This window comes from Leucoraja erinacea, chromosome 34 (genome assembly GCF_028641065.1).
Source record: "Leucoraja erinacea ecotype New England chromosome 34, Leri_hhj_1, whole genome shotgun sequence".
Classification (NCBI taxonomy): Eukaryota; Metazoa; Chordata; class Chondrichthyes; order Rajiformes; family Rajidae; genus Leucoraja; species Leucoraja erinaceus.
The window spans coordinates 13,090,158-13,112,920 of record NC_073410.1 but is presented as its reverse complement, the minus strand read 5'-3'; the positions used below and the strand labels follow the sequence as shown (position 1 = coordinate 13,112,920).

The 22,763-nt window shown below is 43.5% G+C and overlaps 1 protein-coding gene and 1 non-coding gene across 2 annotated transcripts in view; both read left to right on the top strand.

Moving 5' to 3' along the window:
• The first annotated feature begins 1,614 nt into the window (after window positions 1-1,614).
• The window catches only part of LOC129713015 (transmembrane protein 150A-like), a 41,314-nt gene continuing 20,165 nt past the window's right edge, over window positions 1,615-22,763 (top strand). Inside the window, exon 1 of the mRNA XM_055661862.1 lies at window positions 1,615-2,060. Within this exon, the coding sequence (XP_055517837.1) occupies window positions 1,996-2,060 (65 nt within the window). The 5' untranslated portion in view covers window positions 1,615-1,995. The remainder of the gene's footprint in view (window positions 2,061-22,763) is intronic.
• On the top strand, window positions 11,931-12,003 carry trnad-guc (transfer RNA aspartic acid (anticodon GUC)). Its single transcript has one exon. It is a non-coding gene; the product is annotated as a tRNA-Asp (tRNA).

Below are 22,763 nucleotides of genomic sequence, written 5' to 3'. Positions count from 1 at the left end.
GGCATTGGATTCCAGATCACACTGACCCTGTGGCTGTTGGAAAGAATGCAGTGTCCTGTGGGAGTCTTCCTGTTCCACAACAATTAAGGCTGGGTCTGTCCAATGAGACCTTAAACTGGTACCCTGTCTTGCCGCTAAGATGAAAGCAAATGATCCCAGGGTATTACTTTGAAAAAAGAGCAGCAGATTTATTCTTGGTATCCTGGTTAATAGTTATATCTCAAAGGACAATTCCCTTATCATATACTCTGAGAAAATGGATGGATTATAGTCATGTATTGTCTTTCTGCTGGTAGACAAAAGTGCTGGTGAAACTCAGCGGGTACAGCAGCATCTATGGCGTGAAGGAAATAGGCAACGTTTCGTGCCGAAACGTTGCCTATTTCCTTCGCTCCATAGATGCTGCTGCACCCGCTGAGTTTCTCCAGCACTTTTGTCTATTGTCTTTCTGCTGACTGGTTAGCACGCAACAAAAAGCTTTTCACTGTACCTCGGCACACGTGACAATAAACAAAACTGAACAGTAATATAACACTTCAACATGGCTTTTACCGCTCAATGTTGTAAATGGCGGCAAGTCTGCAGATTGGTTCAAGTTCAAGTTCAAGTTCATTTATTGTCATGTGTCCCTGATAGGACAATGAAATTCTTGCTTTGCTTCAGCACACAGAACATAGTAGGCATTTACTACAAAACAGATCAGTGTGTCCATATACCGTTATATAACTATATACAAATTGGATATAGAAACAAGGAACTGCAGATGCTGATTTACACAAAAAGACCCAAAGTGTTGGAGATATCTCAGCGGGACAGACAGCATCACTGGAGGAAAGGAATATCTTCTGCCTGAACCATGGCCCTGACCCAAATCGGGGCCCATCCATGTTCTCCAGAGATGCTGCCTGACCTGCTGAGTTATGCCCCTGTCCCACTTAGGAAACCTGAACGGAAACCTCTGGAGATTTGGAGCCCCACTCAAGGTTTCCGTGCGGTCCCCGGAGGTTGCAGGTGGTTGCCGGAGGTTGCAGGTAGTGGAAGCAGGTATGGAGACTGACAAAAACCTCCGGGAACCGCACGGAAACCTTGGGTGGGGCGCAAAGTCTCCAGAGGTTTCCGTTCAGGTTTCCTATGTGGGACAGGGTCATAAATTGTGTCATTTTGCAGAGTTTTAAAATATAATGACCCTCAGATTCCCATCGCTGACAAGTGATGTTGAATGAAAACTAAAGAGATCATTTGGTGGTCATATCTGTGGCGACACAGAAAAATAAGCTCAGAAGTGTCTGTATATGAGTGGAATTAACCCTCGTGGTGGAAGGGGCAACTTCAGGAGAGGAAAAGGCAACATTTAAGGTCTCACAAAGTGCTGGAGTAACTCAGCAGGTCAGGCAGCATCTCTGGAGAACAGGGATAGGTGACATTTCGGGCCAAACCGAAACGTCCCCTACCCATGTTCTCCAGAGTTGCTGCCTGACCTGCCGAGTTACTCCAGCACTTTGTGTCCTTTTTGTGAATTAATCAGCATCTGCAGTTCTTTTTTTTTTACACAAAGGCATCATCCTTGATGTGTATGTTTTCTCCAGGATTTAAAGTGAGACATAATAATCTATAATATCTTGGTGGGGGGGCGCCAAATAAATTCTTGTTGAGTCCTGGTGCGTATCAGACCCCGGGGTCTGCGGGGAAAGAGCCACCCGTGGACAAGGAGCAAGGGAGAGGCGAGAGGGGGAGCTCGGAGCGCCAACTGATACAACTTGCCGCTGTTGCTCTCAGTCTCCGGGTGTGTGAACTCGCTCTCAGAGAGTGATTCATCGAGCCGGAGCTGAATACGGTTCGCGGTTCCGGCAGCGCCCCGGTGGAGACAGAGAGAGAGAGTTCCCACCTCGGATTCTTGTCCTTACTGTTTCCTTCTTGATGGTTCGCCCCGATGGTGTGAGCGACTGGAGCCCGCTGCTGCTGGACGCGGTTTGATCTGAAGGCTCTGGAGTCACCATGAGCGGCTGGCTGTTCCTGCCTCTGCTGAACAGCATTTTATCCATCGCAGGAACGTGGACAGTGTGAGAATCAATTTCTTGTCATCTCCACCTAACTCCCTCAGATTGCAACTCGGGTCTTCAAAAACAAATTCACTGTTTTTCTCCTCTTTTCACTCAAATATTCAGAACAAACTTTCATCCCACTCCGAAATTCCCCAGACTTTTTCAGTGTCTGCTTTTGGATTCTCTTCCCGTAGCTCATATCCACATCTGATTTAAAAAAAAATGAGCCCAGTCTCTCTGAGATCCTCTAAGCTGACAATTTTCAAGGGTCTCGGCCCCAAAACGTCACCCATTCCTTCTCTCCAGAGACTGCCTGTCCCTCTAAGTTACTCCAGCTTTTTGTTGTCTATCTTCGGTTTAAACCGGCATCTGCAGTTCCTTCCAACATACTTTCTTCATGCTTTCCACTAACTTTAAAGTCGTTATTGTTAGACATGCAGGAGCTTCATTGTAAGTGATTTACTGTTGAATATGATGTTGTAATGTATTTATTAACGTGTTAATGATTTGTTGGGGAGTGTTGGGGACGAGAGAGACGATGAGAGAATTAATGTACTGATATGTGAGCTGCTGATTAGTTAAACTCCAAGGTTTATTTATTCGTGATTCGATCTTAAAATATATATGCCCTTGAATTTATAACGCGTTCTTTGTTTTAATTTTCAAACATACAATGAGGCCAATGCTCCAACTCTCAAGGTAAAGTGTGTTTTCGTGTAGAGCGTTCCTTTTTTGCTTAGTCAAGCACATGCATAGTTTAAAATAGTCTGTGCCTCTTCATCAAACATTAAAATCAGAACAGGCAGATAGATGCAATGAGTAATTTAGGAATGCCTTCATATTGCTTCCACGACTTTTGCCAAACTGTTTGAGTATGGGACCTCAAAACGCTCTCATAAATTCGCGGAGGCAGCAAGGCTGGGCCTTCAGCGACTGCATTCAATTCCAGAGGCTTTCTTTTTTGGGCTGGATGGGGTGCTGTTTTGTGGGGAGCAAAATGGAGATTCACAGACTTATAGATGCATGTAACAAAATAGCAGCACTTGGTCCACAGCCTGGTGTCCTGGTGATTCCAGATGGTCCTTAAAAGTTGTGAGGGCACCCGCATCCAACACTTGTGAGAGTATCTGGCGTTGCCACTTTGCTCCAGACGTCAACAACCATCTAGATCAGGGGTTCCCAACCCTTTTCATCCCATTTACCCCTGGCAACTGTAATAGCACATAACAATGTAATTTCACTAATTAATGAACCACTAATGATGAACAGATACTGGTACAGTATACCAGAACCAACACAGTCAGTCAATGAGAAAAAATATGTACAAATCCAGAATCATCAAATTTACCCCCTGGGTTGGTGAAATTTACCCCAGGTTGGGAACTCTTGATCTAGATGAACTAAAAATCTTCCCTCTAAACCTCTTAATCATTACCTTTAAGACCAGAGGACATCTAAGGTAAGGATTAAGAGGGGAAGACATTTCTGCCATAGGGAAGAGTTTCTTGCTATCTACCTTATCTATGCCTCTTGGAATCTTGTACACCTCTCTCCTTCACTCTTGCCCGCCTGTGCCCAAAGGAAAACTAACCCAACTCATCCAGTCTCTCCGTATAACTGGAGTCTTATCTACTGGTGAAAGAAGGAACATAGAAACATAGAAAATTAGGTGCAGGAGTAGGCCATTCGGCCCTTCGAACCTGCACCGCCATTCAATATGATCATGGCTGATCATCTAACTCAGTATCCCGTACCTGCCTTCTCTCCATACCCTCTGATCCCTTTAGCCACAAGGGCCACATCTAACTCCCTCTTAAATATAGCCAATGAACTGGCCTCAACTACCCTCTGTGGCAGAGAGTTCCAGAGATTCACCACTCTCTGTGTGAAAAAAGTTCTTCTCATCTCGGTTTTAAAGGATTTCCCCCTTATCCTTAAGCTGTGACCCCTTGTCCTGGACTTCCCCAACATCGGGAACAATCTTCCTGCATCTAGCCTGTCCAACCCCTGAACAAGGACCTGCAGAGGCTGGTTTACCGAGGAAAGGCTTAAAATGCTTGAGGATGCTGCCTCAGCGGGTGAGGCAGCATCCTTGGCGAACATGGATAGGTGACGTTTCGGGTCAGAACCCCCTTCTTCAGAACCTTTAGATCAGAATCTGAATCTTCTCTGCTCCTTCATCAGTGAAATCATTTAACTCCTGTAGAGTGGTGAACAGAATTGCATGTAGTATTCAGGCTGTAGTCTGTTCAAAGTTTTGTTAAGTTATAGAGTCATACTGCGCAGAAACAGACCCTTTGGCCCAATCTGCCCACAGCGACCAACATGCCCTATCTACACTAGTCCCACCTCCCTGCGTTTAGCTCATAATCCCTCTAAGTCTGTCCTATCCATGTACCTGCCCAAATGTTTAGAAAACGTAAAGGTTGCAATAGTACCTGCTTCAACTTGTCCCATGTTCTCCCTGCTCTTACATTCAATATGCCTTATAATCAAGTCAAGTATGCCATATACCTTCTTTACACCCCGACATCTCCATGTGTTGCCACCATCACGGATCTTTAAACGTACAGCAAGGTCCCTTTGTTCCACACTACAAGTCAAGTCACTTTTATTTCTATAGCACATTCAAAAATCAACTCTCGTTGACCAAAGTGCTTTACATTGGTGGAGGTACTAACGTTATACAACATTGGTTCATAGATTAAGTACATACATAAATACATACATATAGCCCTCCCTCAGAGGACGTCAAGAAAGGCTTGAGAGTAAAGATGAGCTTCAAGTCTCGACTGAAAAGAGTCGATGGAGGGGGCAGTTCTGATGGGAAGAGGGATGCTGTTCCACAGTCTAGGAGCTGCAACCGCAAAGGCTCGGTCGATCGCCCGTGAGCTTATGCCTAGACCGCGGGATGTTCCGTAACCCCAAGTTGGCCGATCTTAGGGACCTGGAGGTGGTGTGGTGGGTAAGCAGACCTTTGATGTAGGTGGGGGCTTTGTAAACATAAAGAAGGATCTTGAAATCTACACACGATGTTCCTGCCCTATCTTAGCAAACACTCTCAAAATGCATCACTTATATTTAGCAGCATTACATTCCATCTGCAATTGCTCTGCCAAGCTACCAACTAATTAGCAGCATTTTGTGCGTTCTCTCATTATAAACAACACCAGCATTTTTTGTGTCACCTGTAAACTTACCTGAGTTGTTAATGTATAGAAGAGCAAGGTTCCCAGCATCAGTCCCTGTGTTACACCACTGACCACAGGCTTCCAATCACAAAAGCAGCCCTCCAATGTCACCCAATATCTCCTGTTTCCGAGCTAATTGTGGATACAATCTGCTAAAATGCCTTGGATCCCAGAGGTTCTCCTGTTTGGACCAGCCTTCGAAGCTAGAGGCCCTACAGAAGTATGTAGATTACGTGAGCTATACTGCAATAATCAATATATTTTGTTTGATTTCAAAAATACTCTATTGATCAGAAAGGATCTCCGACCAATAATTCATTGCTGACTATCCTTGATTGTATCCCTGTCTTGCCACTAACATTAGACTAACTCGCTTATCCCTAATGCAGTTCTTGAATCAAGGTACCACAATAGCAGTCCTCCTGTCATCTGGCACTGTATCTGTGGCCACAGAACCGTTACATTTCAATGTCAGGGTCCTGGCTTGGGATAAATCTCATGTCCTGGAGCTACACCTACTTTATGACCACTAAGATATCTAATACTTCCTTCATTTTTATTCTTAGCATGCTTTCGTATTTATACCGCCACAAATGAAATCTCCAATAACAATATCTTTCTTCTTGGTGAATACAGTTTAAAAATGATACATTTCAGACCTTGTCCATGTCATCTTGTTGCCCACATGTCTCTTTGGTTTGTAATAGATCCCATTCTTTCCCTGGTTGCTCACTTGTTCTTAACATACTCATCAAATACCCAGAGATTTTCCTTAATGTCATCTGATGTTTGTGGCCCCTCGTTGCCCTACTAGTTTATTTTGTAAGCTACCTTCCTGTTGTCTCGATACTCTCGGAGAACCCCCCTCCGATTTCAGTCCTCCATACTTACCATATAGAAAATGAAAATAGGTGCAGGAGGAGGCCATTCGGCCCTTCAAACCAGAACAACCATTCATTGTGATCATGGCTGATCGTCCCCTATCAATAACCCGTGCCTGCCTTCTCCCCATATCCCTTGACTCCAATAGCCCCTAGAGCTCTATCTAACTCTCTCTTAAATCCATCCAGTGATTTGGCCTCCACTGCCCTCTGTGGCAGGGAATTCCATAAATTCACAACTCTCTGGGTGAAAATGTTTTTTCTCACCTCAGTCTTAAATGACCTCCCCTTTATACTAAGACTGTGGCCCCTGGTTCTGGACTTGCCCAACATTGGGAACATTTTTCCTGCATCTAGCATGTCCAGTCCTTTTATCATTTTATATGTTTCTATAAGATTCCCCCTCATCCTTCTAAACTGCAATGAATACAAGCCTAGTCTTTTCAATCTTTCCTCATATGCTTCCCTTTGTTTCTGTATCCATTCTGTGATTTGCCCTCATACCTGCTCCTCAGTCTCCCAGTAACTTGGGGAGCACCAAAATATAATGCCATCAAAGAGATCGCTCTTGTTGTTATTTCTGAAATCAACCCATATGGCCTCATTGAAGAGCCTTCTAAGACATAGAAGGTCTCCACCATAAATAATGTCTGAAGAAAGGTCCCGACCAGAAACGTCACCTATGCATGTTCTCCAGAGATGCTGCATGACCTATTGAGTTACTCCAGCACTTTGGCCATCCTGTATTACATTCACGCCCCCCCCACCCACCTGCCATCATTAGGCCTTAACTTTCTCTACCCTGGAATGATGGGTCCATCAGAGCTCATCTCTTCCCACCCAAACCAACCCCTCCCCAGGTACCTTCCATTGCAACCGCAGAAGATGCAACACCTGTCCCTGTACCTCCTCCCTTGACTCTGTCCAGGGACCCCAACAGTCCTTTCAGGTTAGGCAGAGGTTCACTTGCACCTCCTCCAACCTCATCTACTGTATCCATTGTTCTTATACATTGGCGAGACCAAACGTAGACTGGGCGATCGTTTTGCTGAACACATTCGCTAAGTCCGCCTGAAGCTACCTCATCTCCTGGTTGGTAAACACTTTAATTCTCCTTCCCATTCCCACACTGACCTCTCTGTCCTGGGTCTCCTCCATTGTCAGAGTGAGGTTAAACATAAATTGGAGGAACAGCATCTCATATTTCCCTTGGGCAGCTTGCAGCCCAGTGATATGAATATTAATTTCTCTAACTTCAGGTAGCCCCGGCATTCCTCTCTCTATAACCCTCCCACACCCATCTCAATAGCTTCTCGTTTTCACCCAACAAATAGCTAATAACGCCGTGTTTCGTTTATGATCGTTACTTTTTTCATTCATTGTTCTTTATCTCTCCCCGTCATTGTCTATATCTCTCATTTCCCTTATGCCTAACCAGTCTGAAGAAGGGTCTCGACCCAAAACGTCACCCATCCCTTCTCTCCAGAGATGCTGCCTGTCCCGCTGAGTTACTCCAGCTTTTTGAGTCTATCTTCGGTTTAAACCACCATCTGCAGTTCCTTCTTACACACCTTTTAGTTTAGATTAGTTCGGAGATGCAGTGCGGAAACAGGCACTTCGGCCCAACGAGTCCATGCCGACCAGCGATCCCCGCACACAAGGGACAATATACTGTTTTATCAAGCCAAGCAACCTAGAAACCTGTTTGTCTTTGGAATGGTAGGAAACCGTAGTTCCCGGAGAAAACCAACGCAGTACATGGGGAGAACGTACACACTTACAAACTCTGTACAGACAGCACCCGTGGTCAGGATCGAACCCGGGTCTCTGTCGCACCAGTCGCTTCCTTGCATTAAAATAGATGATATTCTCTAGTCTTCCATTCCTCTATATTCCTTATCAGGTCCATGTCTATTTTTCCAACTGAGATGACTTTGTGTTTGTCTATCATATTTGACTGGACTCACACCAACGTTTTATCTTTCTCCCTAGGATAGTTTCAAAGAAATCTGTAACTGTGAGTTGGTTTTATATTGCGAGCAGTCACTTACTAATTGGTCTGAAGGCACAGCAATGGCCAATTTCAAGGCTAGAAAGAAATAAGTGAGCATATCTCGTGCTTTGAGTTGATTGTGGTGATGCATTTTTATTGTTTTGGTTTCAAACTTTGTATGTACAGTAAATCTTTTGCTTGTGCTCCATGTCTGGGTAATATTTATGAAACACATTCAATGACCTAGAACATGAGGTGTAGTCCACATAGAGTATAGTGTCAGTTGGGGGCGGAAAGGAAATGTATAAAATGCAATATGTGTATTTCTTTGCTAGTGTATTCTGTGTAAGTGTAACCCGGTTTTAAGCAAGGTTGATATTTGTGGCGTTACAAGTTTAATGATGGTTGAGGATAAGTGGAAGATAGAATGCGAGTGTTTACCATTTGTTAATGTGGATTAATCATCTGTAGTTTCCTTTATGTAGTAGATACTGGTAGCATAAACCGAAGATAGACACAAAATGCTGGGGTAACTCAGCGGAACAGGCAGCATCTCTGGAGAGAAGGAATGGGTGATTTTTTCGGTCGAGACCCTTCTCCAGACTGGTCAGATGGTCTGAAGAATGGTCTCGGCCTAAAATGTCATCCATTCCTTCTCTCCATGTATTGAGGGGGGTTGTTCTGGGATGCCAGAACTAAAGGGCCTGTCCCACTTGGGCGTCATTTGCGTGTCACGCAGATGGTGCGGGAAGATTTTGTACATCCCAAAATCTTGGGGCGCCGCACGTGACTGCGCGTCACTACCAACGTCACCTCGCACCACGCACGCGTAATGTGTACCATGCATGCGTAATGTGCACCATGCATGCGTAATGTGCACCATGCACGCGTAATGTACACCACGCACGCATCACGTGCACATCATGCGTCCACATAGAGTATAGTGTCAGTTAAATGATGTGGCGTAAATTACGCGCAAATTACGCCCAAGTGGGACAGGCCCTTAACTGTTGATCCTTCCCGAGATGGCATGGGCCTAACTCAATGAAACATCAGTGAAGGGAGGTGCCCACTTGAAAACCCCTGTGATATACTTGCATCTACACAAGCAGTGTTTGTTAAAATATAGGTAGCTGATTATTGCATATGGAGTTAGTTATTGTCCTTAGCATTAGTTGGTATAATCTGTTTAGATAGCACTTCGCCTTTGGGCTTGGCTTTCTTGGCTTTCGTGGCTTTCTTGGTTGAGCACTTACCCTGGTGTTATAGACCAAGTGCTTTGTGCTTTAATTGTAATTATCTACTGCATTTTGAAAATAACAAGATTATGATGTGTGACACAACCCAGTAAACTGGAGTAGAGTGTTCGGCCCCTGAGCCTAATATGTTGCAGCAACATATGTTATCTCTGAGTTATAACAGCCATAAGCTCCACTTACCCGAGAGGCTGATAATATCGCATCCATAAAAACGTCAACCAGAAATACATCAAAGCAGGCCGTCCATGAAAGAAAAGCTGGCCCTTTAAAAACGTTTGTATGTGTTGGAAATTGATGTATTGTCATCAGGCTAAATTCTTAAAGTTCTTAAAGAAGGTAAGATTATCTCAACTGTCAGGTTTATCTCAACTGTCAGGCAAGACATTCAAAAGACTCTCAGTCTGAAGAAGGGTCCCGCTCGAAAACATCACCTAGTCCGTTTCTCCAGTGAAAAGCTGCCTGAACCACTGAGTTACTCCAGCATTTTGTGTCTATCTTCGTCCAAAAGATTAGTTGGATTGGCAAATTTACATCCAGTGTTGACAAATGGTGTGTAAACTAGGCTAGGTTTCAATTTCAATGTTGTGCCAAGACTACGAGTTTCTCAACAACCAATTCTGTTAAAATGGCTTTTTAAAAGGGTATACGAGAATATCAATTACTTTTTCCAGAGTCTGTAGTAACGCGTTTATTAGAATGTGTGAAAGGAAGTTCCTTTGAGGCAGAAAGATGTTCAGTGCCTGCCAAGGTATTGGCTGTGCTGTAAAAATGTTATTGTAATTCTGTTCAATAATAGACTGGCGATTAGTTCAACAGGGTTATTCATCTCACTAGTCGCTTGCTGCATCTTTCAGAAGGTCACATAACTGGGTTGGATTAATTATGCTTAGTCAAATCTTTAATTCATGAAATGCTGGAGTAAATGAGCAGGTTAGGCAGCATCCCTGGAGAACATGGATAGGTGACGATTCTGGTCTGGGCCCTTGTTCAAACTTCTGATAAAAGGATACCGACCCGGAACATCACTTATCCGTGTTCACCAGGGATGCTGCCTGACCCGCTGAGTTACTCCAGCATTATAACCATATAACCATATAACAATTACAGCACGGAAACAGGCCATCTCGGCCCTACAAGTCCGTGCTGAACAATTATTTTCCCTTAGTCCCACCTGCCTGTACTCATACCATAACCCTCCATTCCCTTCTCATCCATATGCCTATCCAATTTATTTTTAAATGATACCAACGAACCTGCCTCCACCACTTCCACTGGAAGCTCATTCCACACCGCTACCACTCTCTGAGTAAAGAAGTTCCCCCTCATGTTACCCCTAAACTTCTGTCCCTTAATTCTGAAGTCAAGTCCTCTTGTTTGAATCTTCCCTATTCACAAAGGGAAAAGCTTGTCCACATCAACTCTGTCTATCCCTCTCATCATTTTAAAGACCTCTATCAAGTCCCCCCTTAACCTTCTGCGCTCCAGAGAATAAAGACCTAACTTATTCAACCTTTCTCTGTAACTTAGTTGTTGAAACCCAGTCAACATTCTAGTAAATCTCCTCTGTACTCTCTCTATTTTGTTGACATCCTTCCTATAATTGGGCGACCAAAATTGTACACCATACTCCAGATTTGGTCTCACCAATGCCTTGTACAATTTTAACATTACATCCCAGCTTCTATCAGCATTTTGTGCCTTTCCTTAGTAAACCTGCATCTGCAGTTCATCGTCTCTAATTCATGGCCTCCTCTTTCCGCAAAAATGTTAGCAAGATTTTGATTTGAAGCAATTTTTTGATTTGATGAAGGAATTGATTTAAGAAATTTTGTAGACAGAGAAAAAAAGAGTAGGAATGGATGAGGATACAAAGTGCCGGAGTAACGCAACAGGTCAGGCAGCATCTCAGGAAAACATGGATAGATGACATTTTGGGTCCAGACTCTTCTTCAGTCTGAAGAACTGAAACATCTCCTGTACAAGATCAGCTGGGATGCTGCCTGACCCATTGAGTTACTCCAGCACTTTGTATCCTTTTTTGTAAACCACCATCTGCAGTTCCATGTTTTTACAGAAGAATGAATTGGTTTAATGAATAACAAGAGTTTTCAAGAAAAGCGTCAATCTAAAATAATCCCTTGATTCTGTAATGTACCAAACCAAAGATATATTCATTTCATTGAATGTCCTCTCACAAATTTAAGTGCGAGTTATTGGTTCTTTACTTAAGTTCTTTGAAAGCCCAGATCTTTGAAGAGCGTGACTTTAGGGTGGAAGGCAGGATTGGGTCCAAGGCCTCAGATGAATTAACTGATAATTGCTAAACAGCAAAATGCATGTTACAATTGGATTTAGTTTAGTTTAGTTTAGAGATACACTGTGGAAACAGGCCCTTTAGTCCACTGAATCCACACTGACCAGCGATCACTAGTTCTATCCCACAGACTAGGAGCACTTTACAGATGCCTTTTATATAATAATAATGCCTAATAATGCCTATTATTAAAGAACCTACATATCTGAACATCTTTGTGGGGGGAAATTGGAGCATCCAGAGAAAACCATCCATCGTTAGTATAGTGGTTAGTATCCCCGCTTGTCACGCGGGAGACCGGGGTTCAATTCCCCGATGGGGAGAACGTTTTATTTGTGGAATTCCCTGCCACAGAGGGCAGTGGAGGCCAAATCGCTGGATGGATTTAAGAGAGAGCTCTAGGGTCTAGTGGAATCAAGGGATGTGGGGAGAAGGCAGGCACGGGCTATTGATTGGGGGACAATCAGCCATGATCACAATGAATGGCGGTGCTGGCTCGAAGGGCCGAATGGCATCCTCCTGCATCTATTTTCTATGTCTAAAACCCATGTGGTCACAGGGAGAACATACAAACTCCACACAGACAATACCCGTAGTCAGGATCAAACCTGGGTCTCTGGTGCTGTAAGGCAGCAACTCTACTGCTGCGCCACTGTGCAGTTGAGTGGTCCCTGAGCAGGGAGGGTAAAATATGGCCTAAGTTCCATCTGATGAATACTTTTGAATAACTTCATTTGGAATTTGGGCAATAATAGACGAGGACAGAGATTGACATTCTTATCTTTGAGTAAGAAAATTGTGGGTATGAGTTCCAAACGATAGACTTTTAAACCTGACCTGGCTAACTGGTCTGTAATTCCCCCTTTTCTCTCTCGCTCCTTTCTTGAAAAGTGGGATAACATTAGCTATCCTCCAATCCACAGGAACTGATCCTGAATCTATTGAACATTGGAAAATGATCACCAATGCATCCACTATTTCTAGATCCACCTCCCTGAGGACCCTGGGATGCAGACCATCAGGCCCAGGGGATTTATCATCCTGCAGTCCCATTAGCCTACCCAATACTATTTCTCGTCTAATGAAAATTACTTTCAGTATCTCTACCCCCTTAGATCCTCTGTCCTCCAGTACATCTTGGAGATTGTTTGTGTCTTCCTTAGTGAAGACAGATCCGAAGTACCTGTTCAACTCTTCTGCCATTTCCTTGTTACCCATAATAATTTCACCCGTATCTGCCTTCAAGGGATCCACATTTGACTTTGTGCCTTCAAGGGACCCAACCCTTCTTTAAAATGTTGTTCTGATCTGGAATACATTGCCCAAAGTTTTGCGGTAATCAGATTCAAATCTAATTTTAAGCATGGAATTGTGATTTTACTCAAAGATTAATAAACAACTGTGAAAAAGCAAACACATGGGATTAATTGGAAGGGTCCCGACTTAAAATGTTGCTTGTCCATCTTTTCCAGAGATGCTGTCTCTGAGTTACTCCAGCACTTTGTGGCTCTTTTGTAAAATAGGATCAATTGGTATCTTTTTCAAATATGGTGTTCTGTGCTATATGCCCTTACGTGTTTCTACAAGTAAAGGTGGCGTTGTGGTCTTCTAATGTACTTGTTTTATATGTAATAAAAGTCGGGCAAAATAGCCAAGGGATCCAAGCACTTGTGGAATGTTGAAAAAACTTGCCGACTCCCTGTAGCAGGAAGAACAGGTTGGGGAAGATGTCCTATTCATAGAGTCATAGAGTGATTCACTGCGGAAACATGCGCGATTCTGTACTGTATCTAAATACTTTAAATAACTTTATATCATGTAGTTGTACTGAGAACTACCTTCAAGAGTCACTTGCATTCTCACTCCGTTTACATTGGAAACCGAGTAACACTGCTTCTCTGTACAACAGTGGATTCTATCCATTTATTTCCTTCAATTAACCTTCCACAAGTGAAAGTTGAGCCACTGTCCAATATTCCTCTCCACCCCTCTACCCAATCTGACTGCCACAAGCAGTGGTAAATTGTGACCATTAAGTAGGTGTAGCCAATGTTTGACCATCCAACACTGTGTGTGTGCCAGTGTGATGGTTGGATATGGAGGAGAGCAAGTCAGGAGAGTGTTAGATGTAGGAATCAAGGATTTATCACAAATTGGAATGTCGTTTTAACCGCTGAAACAGCAACCTAAAATAAATTGTGTCCTTGCTATTGAGGATATAAAATTCAGATTTAGCTAATTAATGTGGATCAAAATAATAGGAAGTAATATATCTTACATCTTTATGAGAGACCTTTCTTCAGATTGGTAGAGTTGCTCCCTTACAGCGTCAGGGTCCCGGGTTCGATCCTGACTACAGGTGCTGTCTGCACTGAGTTTGTACATTCTCCCTGTGACCTTGTGGGCTTTCTCTGGGTGCTCCGGTTTCCTCCCACCCTCCTAAGACGTGCAGGTTTGGTAAAGATTGTAAATTGTCCATGGTGTGTAGGATTGTGCTAGTGTACGGGGTGATTGCTGGTCGGCATGGACCTGGTGGGCCAACCGGCATGTTTCCGTGCTGTATCTCTAAACTAAAACAAAACTAAGAATAGGGAGAAACTTGCTACTCTGCAAACAACAAAATGAACGAGAAATATATATATATACACAACCTGCACTGAACATTTTTTTAATCATTTATTATATTGCTCACATACATACGCACACACACAAATACATGCACATAAAAACAAACAATAATGAGAGACGTGAAAATATGATATTATTACAATATTATTACTATTGCTGGAACGCAGCTGAAAGAGGGTCTTATTAACTTAATACTCCCAGTTACAGGGTTTCTAGCTGAAAATAGAATGGGGAATGGCAATAATGGTTAAATGAAAAAATTACATCTATGGGAAAGATCATCAAAGTTTATGGTTGAATTAAAGAGGTGAAAGAGCAAGCCATCTATTGTGTACTACAAACAAACATACAGTCTAAGGTGAAGATAGATACAAAAACTGGATTAACTCAGCAGGTCCGACAGCATCTTTGGAAAAAACAGAATAAGGAGAAAAGGAGAAAAGACTGAATTGAATGAACGAATGAATGAATAAGTTTATTGGCCATGTATTCACATACAAGGAATTTGCCTTGGTGCTCCGCCCGCAAGTGACAACATGACATACTGTGACAGTTAGGAATGACACATAAAACATTAAACAATAATAAAATAACAAATAATAATAATGAAGAAGGGCCTTGACCCGAAACATCACCCACTCCTTTTCTTCTTAACCCGGTGAGTTACTCCAGTTTCTTGTGACTATCTTTGGTTTAAACCAGCATCTGCAATTCCTTTCTACACATACAGTCAAAGGTGTATGGAAGTGAAAATTTGGAGAGAAGCCTTTGACTAGTGTAAAAACAATGGGGCTTTGATTATGGGGGATTTCAATTACCCAAATATTAATGGAATGCAATTGGTGTTAAATATGTAGAGGACTCAGACTTCCTAAACTGTATTCAGGTTGGTATGAAGTTACCCAATCAAGAGGGGAAGCAATTTTCCATTTAGTTTTAGGGAATTAGAGGGGCTGTCCCACTGCAGTGACCTCATTGGCAAGTTTGGAAGAGTTTAGGAGAGTTTGAAACACTGTCATGTTGAAGGTCTCCTTCCACCTTCTTTGACTATGTTGAAGACTAGCTTCGACTAGCTTCTGGAAAACTGGACCCGAATAGTGGAGAGTGAAGACGATCTCCTTCGACCTCCCTTCGACTATGTTGAAGAGTATCTACGACTACCCTCGATTACTTACGAATAAAATGCCGACCTACTACATTATCCATGCCTGCCTTTATTGAGAAGTTGGTAGAGAGTATTGTGATGCTGTGGGTTTAGGTTGCTGTGGGAAAGATCCTCGTATTGGGGGTGTTAAGTGTAAGGCACGTTCTCTCATGTGCTTCAGTCAATTAGTCAACGGTAAGTCAACGGTATCTAAGTAATAACAACTGCAGATGCAGGTTTATACCAAAGCTTGACAAAAAAATGCTGGAGTAACTCTGTGGGTCATGCAGCATATCGGAGAATATTGGCAGGTGATGTTTCGGGTTGGGACCCTTCTTCACACTGATTGCATTAAGGGGAATGGGAAGGAAAAGCTGGAAGAGAAAAGGACAAATCACGTCCGACAACAAATGACCGCAGTCGAGGGGGTTCCCTGATAGTTGGACAAAGGTGAGACATAGAATCAGGTGTGAGCACAAGATATATACATAGTTGCAAACTGTGAGGCTAGTTAATGCATTTTTTAATTAATGGGGATGGGGACACGAGAGCAAGGTCAAGGGAGTGGGTGGGAAAATAAGAGAGCGGGAGGTGGAGAAAAGGGGGAAAGGGGTGCCTTACAGCTTGACCCCCAATTGTGTACAAACACAAGCATTGTTTGTATATTGCAATTTGACTGGTGAAGTTTGGATGAGGTTGGTTCTGGAGTGTAGGCATTCGTACTTGAACTGTTTTCTATTAGCTGTGAAGACTGACTGCACTGCTGCACGGAGTCTGTTGAAGGTGCAATATTGTGGCAATAGAGATTGAGCAATGTGTTAGGGTCGTGATGCAGTTTTGTCTGACATTGATCCACACTGAGATCAGCTCATTTGGTTTGTATCATGGATTGCAGGCAGTTGCGAAGCGAAAATGAGATGTAGACAAATTTCAGTGGGCAGCTGAATTTGAGGAGAGAGTTTCTTTAGTTCTTCCCTCTGAGTAATCGTCTTCATTCACCCCACCAGCCTCCACATTTAACTGATCAGCGTTCACCACTCCATCAACTCCAACAAAATTTCACTAATGTACTAAAAGCACTTAAGGGCCTGTCCCACATACGTGATTTTTTTCGCCAACTTGCTGGCGCCCGTCATAGTCGCAGCAATTTGCCGAAAATGTTTAACGTCTGAAAATCCAGCGGCGACCAGAAAAAGGTACGACTCTTTGGGCGACTACTCACGACCAAACAGGCATCACCCCGCGAGTTTGAGCCAGATCAATAAGCAGGTTGAGCATAGAAACATAGAAACATAGAAACATAGAACATAGAAAATAGAAATTAGGTGCAGGAGTAGGCCATTCGGCCCTTCGAGCCTGCACCGCCATTCAATATGATCATGGCTGATCATCCAACTCAGTATCCTGTACCTGCCTTCTCTCCATACCTCCTGATCCCTTTAGCCACAAGGGCCACATCTAACTCCCTCTTAAATATAGCCAATGGACTGGCCTCAACTACCCTCTGTGGCAGAGAGTTCCAGAGATTCACCACTCTCTGTGTGAAAAAAGTTCTTCTCATCTCGGTTTTAAAGGATTTCACCCTTATCCTTAAGCTGTGACCCCTTGTCCTGGACTTCCCCAACATCGGGAACAATCTTCCTGCATCTAGCCTGTCCAACCCCTTAAGAATTTTGTAAGTTTCTATAAGATCCCCTCTCAATCTCTAAATTCTAGAGTGCATAAACCAAGTCTATCCAGTCTTTCTTCATAAGACAGTCCTGACATCCCAGGAATCAGTCTGGTGAACCTTCTCTGCACTCCCTCTATGGCAATAATTTCCTTCCTCAGATTTGGAGACCAAAACTGTACGCAATACTCCAGGTGTGGTCTCACCAAGACCCTGTACAACTGCAGTAGAACCTCCCTGCTCCTATACTCAAATCCTTTTGCAATGAAAGCTAACATACCATTCGCTTTCTTTACTGCCTGCTGCACCTGCATGCCTGCATTCAATGAGTGGTGTACCATGACACCCAGGTCTCGCTGCATCTCCCCCTTTCCCAATCGGCCACCATTTAGATAATACAAGCAGAAACAAGGACATTCAAAAAGGGCATCTACAGATTTTGGGCAAGGCATTTGACGAAATCCCACATGGCAGATGAGTCAATGAAGTAAAAACTCATGGTTTCAAAAGAGGGTAGAAAATTGGATTGTAAATTGGCTCAGTGATAGAAGGCAAATTGCTGTTTCTGTATCGAGAAAAATCTGTAACCAGCGTGCCTCTGTACTCTGTACCTTGCTTTGATGAACATAGGTTATTTTTTATCTTTGAGTGCAGGAAGATCATACTGTAAATTATATAAATATTGGGTTTGTGGAGGAAATCTGATGTTGAAAAGGAAAGGATTAGACTGTAGGAATATGTTGATGGTTGTAGTCAATTGGGTGGTGAAGTAACACATGTAATTCAATCCAGAGAACTGTGTGGTAAGGCCTCTGAGGAGGTGCAACGCATGCAAGTGAAATACATTACAAATGGGATAGAAACATAGAAACATAGAAATTAGGTGCAGGAGTAGGCCATTCGGCCCTTCGAGCCTGCACCGCCATTCAATATGATCATGGCTGATCATCCAACTCAGTATCCCGTACCTGCCTTCTCTCCATACCCTCTGATCCCCTTAGCCACAAGGGCCACATCTAACTCCCTCTTAAATATAGCCAATGAACTGGTCTCGACTACCCTCTGCGGCAGAGAGTTCCAGAGATTCACCACTCTCTGTGTGAAAAAAGTTCTTCTCATCTGGGTTTTAAAGGATTTCCCCTTTATCCTTAAGCTGTGACCCCTTGTCCTGGACTTCCCCAACATCGGGAGCAATCTTCCTGCATCTAGCCTGTCCAACCCCTTAAGAATTTTGTACATTTCTATAAGATACCCTCTCAATCTCCTAAATTCTAGAGAGTATAAACCAAGTCTATCCAGTCTTTCTTCATAAGACAGTCCTGACATCCCAGGAATCAATCTAGTGGACCTTCTCTGAACTCCCTCTATGGCAATAATGTCCTTCCTCAGATTTGGAGACCAAAACTGTATGCAATACTCCATGATTCATTGGAGGTAATCTCGGAAAGGAGGATCCTTCTTGAACTGAGGGGCATCTTGGACAATACATCTCACCCCCTCCATGGCACACTGGACAACCTGAGGAGAACCTCCACCAAGGAGCAACACAGAACACCACAATAGATCATTTTCCCCTGTGGCCATCAAACTGCACCCCCTCACCCCATCTTTGCACATCCCTCATCCTGGACTTCCCCATTCAATAAGTTAATTTCATGCGATATGTGCAATATCACACATATGCTGTGGAACAACTGTTCACTTACATTCCATTATTATTCTAATGCACATGACACTTTCAATCCCTTGTAACTGAATCTTTTGACCAATTTCCCTCTGGGATAAATAAAGTTGTATCGTATCGTAGACTGAGAATTATGGAAGAGCAAGACAGAAGTGTAGCTATGAGGCAAGTTGGGATCGGTTGAAGTTGTTTTATTTGCAATGGAGAAGGCTGAAGGGAAACATAATTAAGGTGTATACAATTGAGTCGCCAAGATGGGTTCAATATAAAAGACCAGAGTTACCTCAACAGGGGATCAAATTCCAGTGGATATAGATTTGAGGTAACTGGTGGAAGAAAGATGAGATGAACATTTTTCAGTCAGAGGAGTCTAGAAGTCACTGCCTAGGGTTGCCAACTGCCCTGTATTAGCCGGGACATCCTCTATATTGGGCTAACTTGGTTTATCCCGTACGGGACCGCCCTTGTCCTGTATTTGACTGCTACTACTAGGGTCGAGGGGACTGTCAAGTCGGAACGCCTCACCCGTCCCGATGTAGTGCAGCAGCAGCAGCGCCTCACCCGTGGCCCCGCTCGGTCGGCAGCCCGGCCAGCTGTCCGACCTTCGGACCCTTGCTTCCCGCCAACACCACCACCCCTCCTTCTCATGGCCGATCATCGGTTCATGAGTTGGATGGGGTGCCAGACTTTGCGTGCAGCAGAACTCAAAGCCTAACAGGCGGGCCTGCTGAGGAGTTTAGGCCCAGGCCGCGCAATGTCGCACGCAAAGTCCAGCGCCCGGGCCAACTCATCATTCACCCAGCCACGGCCAAGTGTCAATGAATTGCCGTTGGGAATTTGTCCCTTATTTTGACCTTTTGTCCCTTATTTGGGAGTGAGAAAGTTGGCAACCCTGTCACTGCCTGAAATAACGTTGGACATTTACGCCTTACTTACATTCACGTACACTTACGTATACTTGAAGAGACATGATTTTCCAGGTAGTGAGTCAAGTATTAGAAGCTGGGATAAATGTGCACTAGGAAAAAAACTGTGTTAAAACTAACATGTGCCTGTACTGAAAGACCGAATAAACATTGAACTAGTTCTGAACAACACTTTAAAGTTGCTGTGTATCAGCGTGAATAGAGAAGCTTTGTGTGGTGTTTCATTCACAGTGTGTTTTAATATGGGAGTTCATGGTCATTGCATCAGTAGCTGGAACAAGATATATTTACACCGCTGTAATAAATCAATGCTGGTTAAACATTGCAGAGAGCATCAGTTTGAAAAGATAGCTGCGGGCAAGCTGGAAAATGAGACATTTTGTATCACAAGATAACAAATCATGAGGAAGGTCGTTCAACTCGTCACAGTTCAGCCATCCAAAGAGCCACAAATAATCCCATTTCAGTATCCATCTTGCTCCCGAAGGATTCTAACAACAACAACCTGCTTTTATTTGCCACAATATCGCAAGTCATTGTGCAGGGGTGTTAGACTAAAATGGGTCAGAGAGTCATAAGGCTGGTCTCGGTTAGAATTAAAGCATGTTTAAAAAAAACTAATATAGAGAGTTAGTAGATTTTGGCATCTGAACCTTCCCCGTATAACTTAACTAGCAAAGAAAGAAATGATCATTGGTCGGATAGTCGGAGACTAAACCGTCTCCCCCACCTGGTTTGCCAGGTGAGGAGGGGGCTGTGGACCCCCAGCAGAACCAAAAACAAGACCGGTCAAAGGGCGGATGAGCTTCCAGCGAGTCAACGGTCATCCACACTTCAGTAGAAGTTGCGATCGCAGTCGTACATGGCATTGTAAGGAATGATGATAAAGCACACACACACACACCAAAATGCTACACTTCCAGCAGCGGGAACTGGAGGACAGAGATGTGTGGTGCGTCCGTCACCGTTCCCGTTGGAAACCAGCGCCACTGCGTCGCTAATGTTTTCAACAATGTTGAATGAATGACTCTTCATCATAATACAGGGTGTCGGGGAGATTTACTACGATGTTGCCTGGGTCCATCAAGACTCAAAACGCTCAATAACAGTCACGACAAAACAACTTAGTTGCATCATACACAATACATCGGGCTTACTCTCTACTTTGACTGTATTTACAAATGTAATACTACTCGGCATAGTGACACAGTGGCGCAGCTGGTAAACTTGCCGCATCATAGCGCCTGATACCCGGGTCCGATCCCGACCCCTGGTGCTGTCTGCGTGGAGTTTACACTTTTTCCAGGTATTCCGGTTTCCTCCCACATCCCAAAGACGTGCAGGTTTGTAGGTTAATTGGCCTTTGTACATTGCCCCCAGTGTGTAGGGAGTGGAAGGAGGGTAACATGAACAGGGGAACAATGGTCAGTGTGGACTCGGTGGGCCATTGGTCAGTTTCCATGCTGTATCATGAAATTAACCTAAACTATTACAAATAACACATTTTGTTTGAGAAGAAGATCCATATCTGTAATCTCAACTATCCAAAGGACCAGGTCAACAGATGAATTATCACTTTTAGGTTTCCCTCCTAGTGAAACGTTATCTGGTTTTATGAGTTTTTGCTGTTCCTTTATCATTGCTGGGTCCAAATCCTGGAACTACCTAACCAACAATGGTTGGTTAACCAATAGGGCAGCACGGTGGCACAGTGGCCTTACAGTGCCAGAGACCCGGGTTCAATCCTGACTATGGGCGCTGTCTGTACGGAGTTTGTACATTCTCCCCTTCGCCACATGGATTTCCCCTGGGTACTCTGGTTTATTTTCACACTACAAAGACGTACGGGTTTGCAGGTTAATTTGGCTTTGGTAAAAAGTGTAAATTGTCCCTATTGCGTAAGATAGTGCAGCCAGGGGATCACATGGACACAGTGGTTCGAAGGGCCTGTTTCCGCACTGTATCTCTAAACAAAATGAAATTAAATTAAACCAAACTAAACTGGTTTGTGTGTCAGACGAGGTATCGCTTGCTGTTGGCTTCTGTCGTTGTCCAACATTCAGATTCAGATTCAGATTCAGATTCAATTTTTATTGTCATTGTCAGTGTACAGTACAGAGACAACGAAATGCATTTGTTGACAGAATTGTTTGCCCAACGCATCACAGAGTGCAACCTATCGACGTTTCCGGGGATCGCCTAGAGGAGGCTTCTGTCAAGATCCCCACTAAACTAAACTATACTAAACTAAACTAAACTAAACTAAACTAAACTAAACTAAACTGCTGGAGTATCCTTACCACACTGAGTGGTTTAAGAAGACAATTTGTCTTCACATTCTCAAGAGAAAGCAGACAGGAGGGATAAATACTGACTCAGTAGTAACACTCACATCCTGGGACCAAACAAAAGTTGTCACTCTTTGTTTTAGATAATGCTTTGGAGTATTCATATTTGCATGAAAATAATATTCTGTATTTTTATTAAATGAAATACCATACCATGTATACTTGCAAAGTAGATTTTGATCGCATTACATCTAACAAAGGTAACATTGAAACTTACAAATAACCATTAAAAATACCACACAGTGTGGCCACATAAAGGGCCTGTCCCACTTGGGCGACCTAATCAGCGAGTTCTGGCGAGTTTGCCCTCGACTCATACTCGCAGCATGGTCGACACAAGGTCGTAGGAGGTCTTCGTAACTCTCCTTCATGCTCGAGAGTGGTCTCCGCGTACTCGAGGCCTCAACTAGGTCGCGGCGTTTTTTTCAATATGTTAAAAAATGCCCGCGAGTAAGAAAAGGTCAGCGTGGAAAAAATCGATACTTTTTTTTTACTCGTAGGTTTAGCCGTAGTAGGTCGACTTGTTAGTTGTAGGTAATCGAGGGTAGGCAAAGGTAGTTGTAGATAGTCTTCATCATAGTCGAAGGAGGTCTTCAACATGTCATTTTTTCAAACTCTTCTAAACTCACTAATTAGGTCGCCCAAATGGGACAGCCCCTTAAGTTCATGTTATAGGAGCAGAAT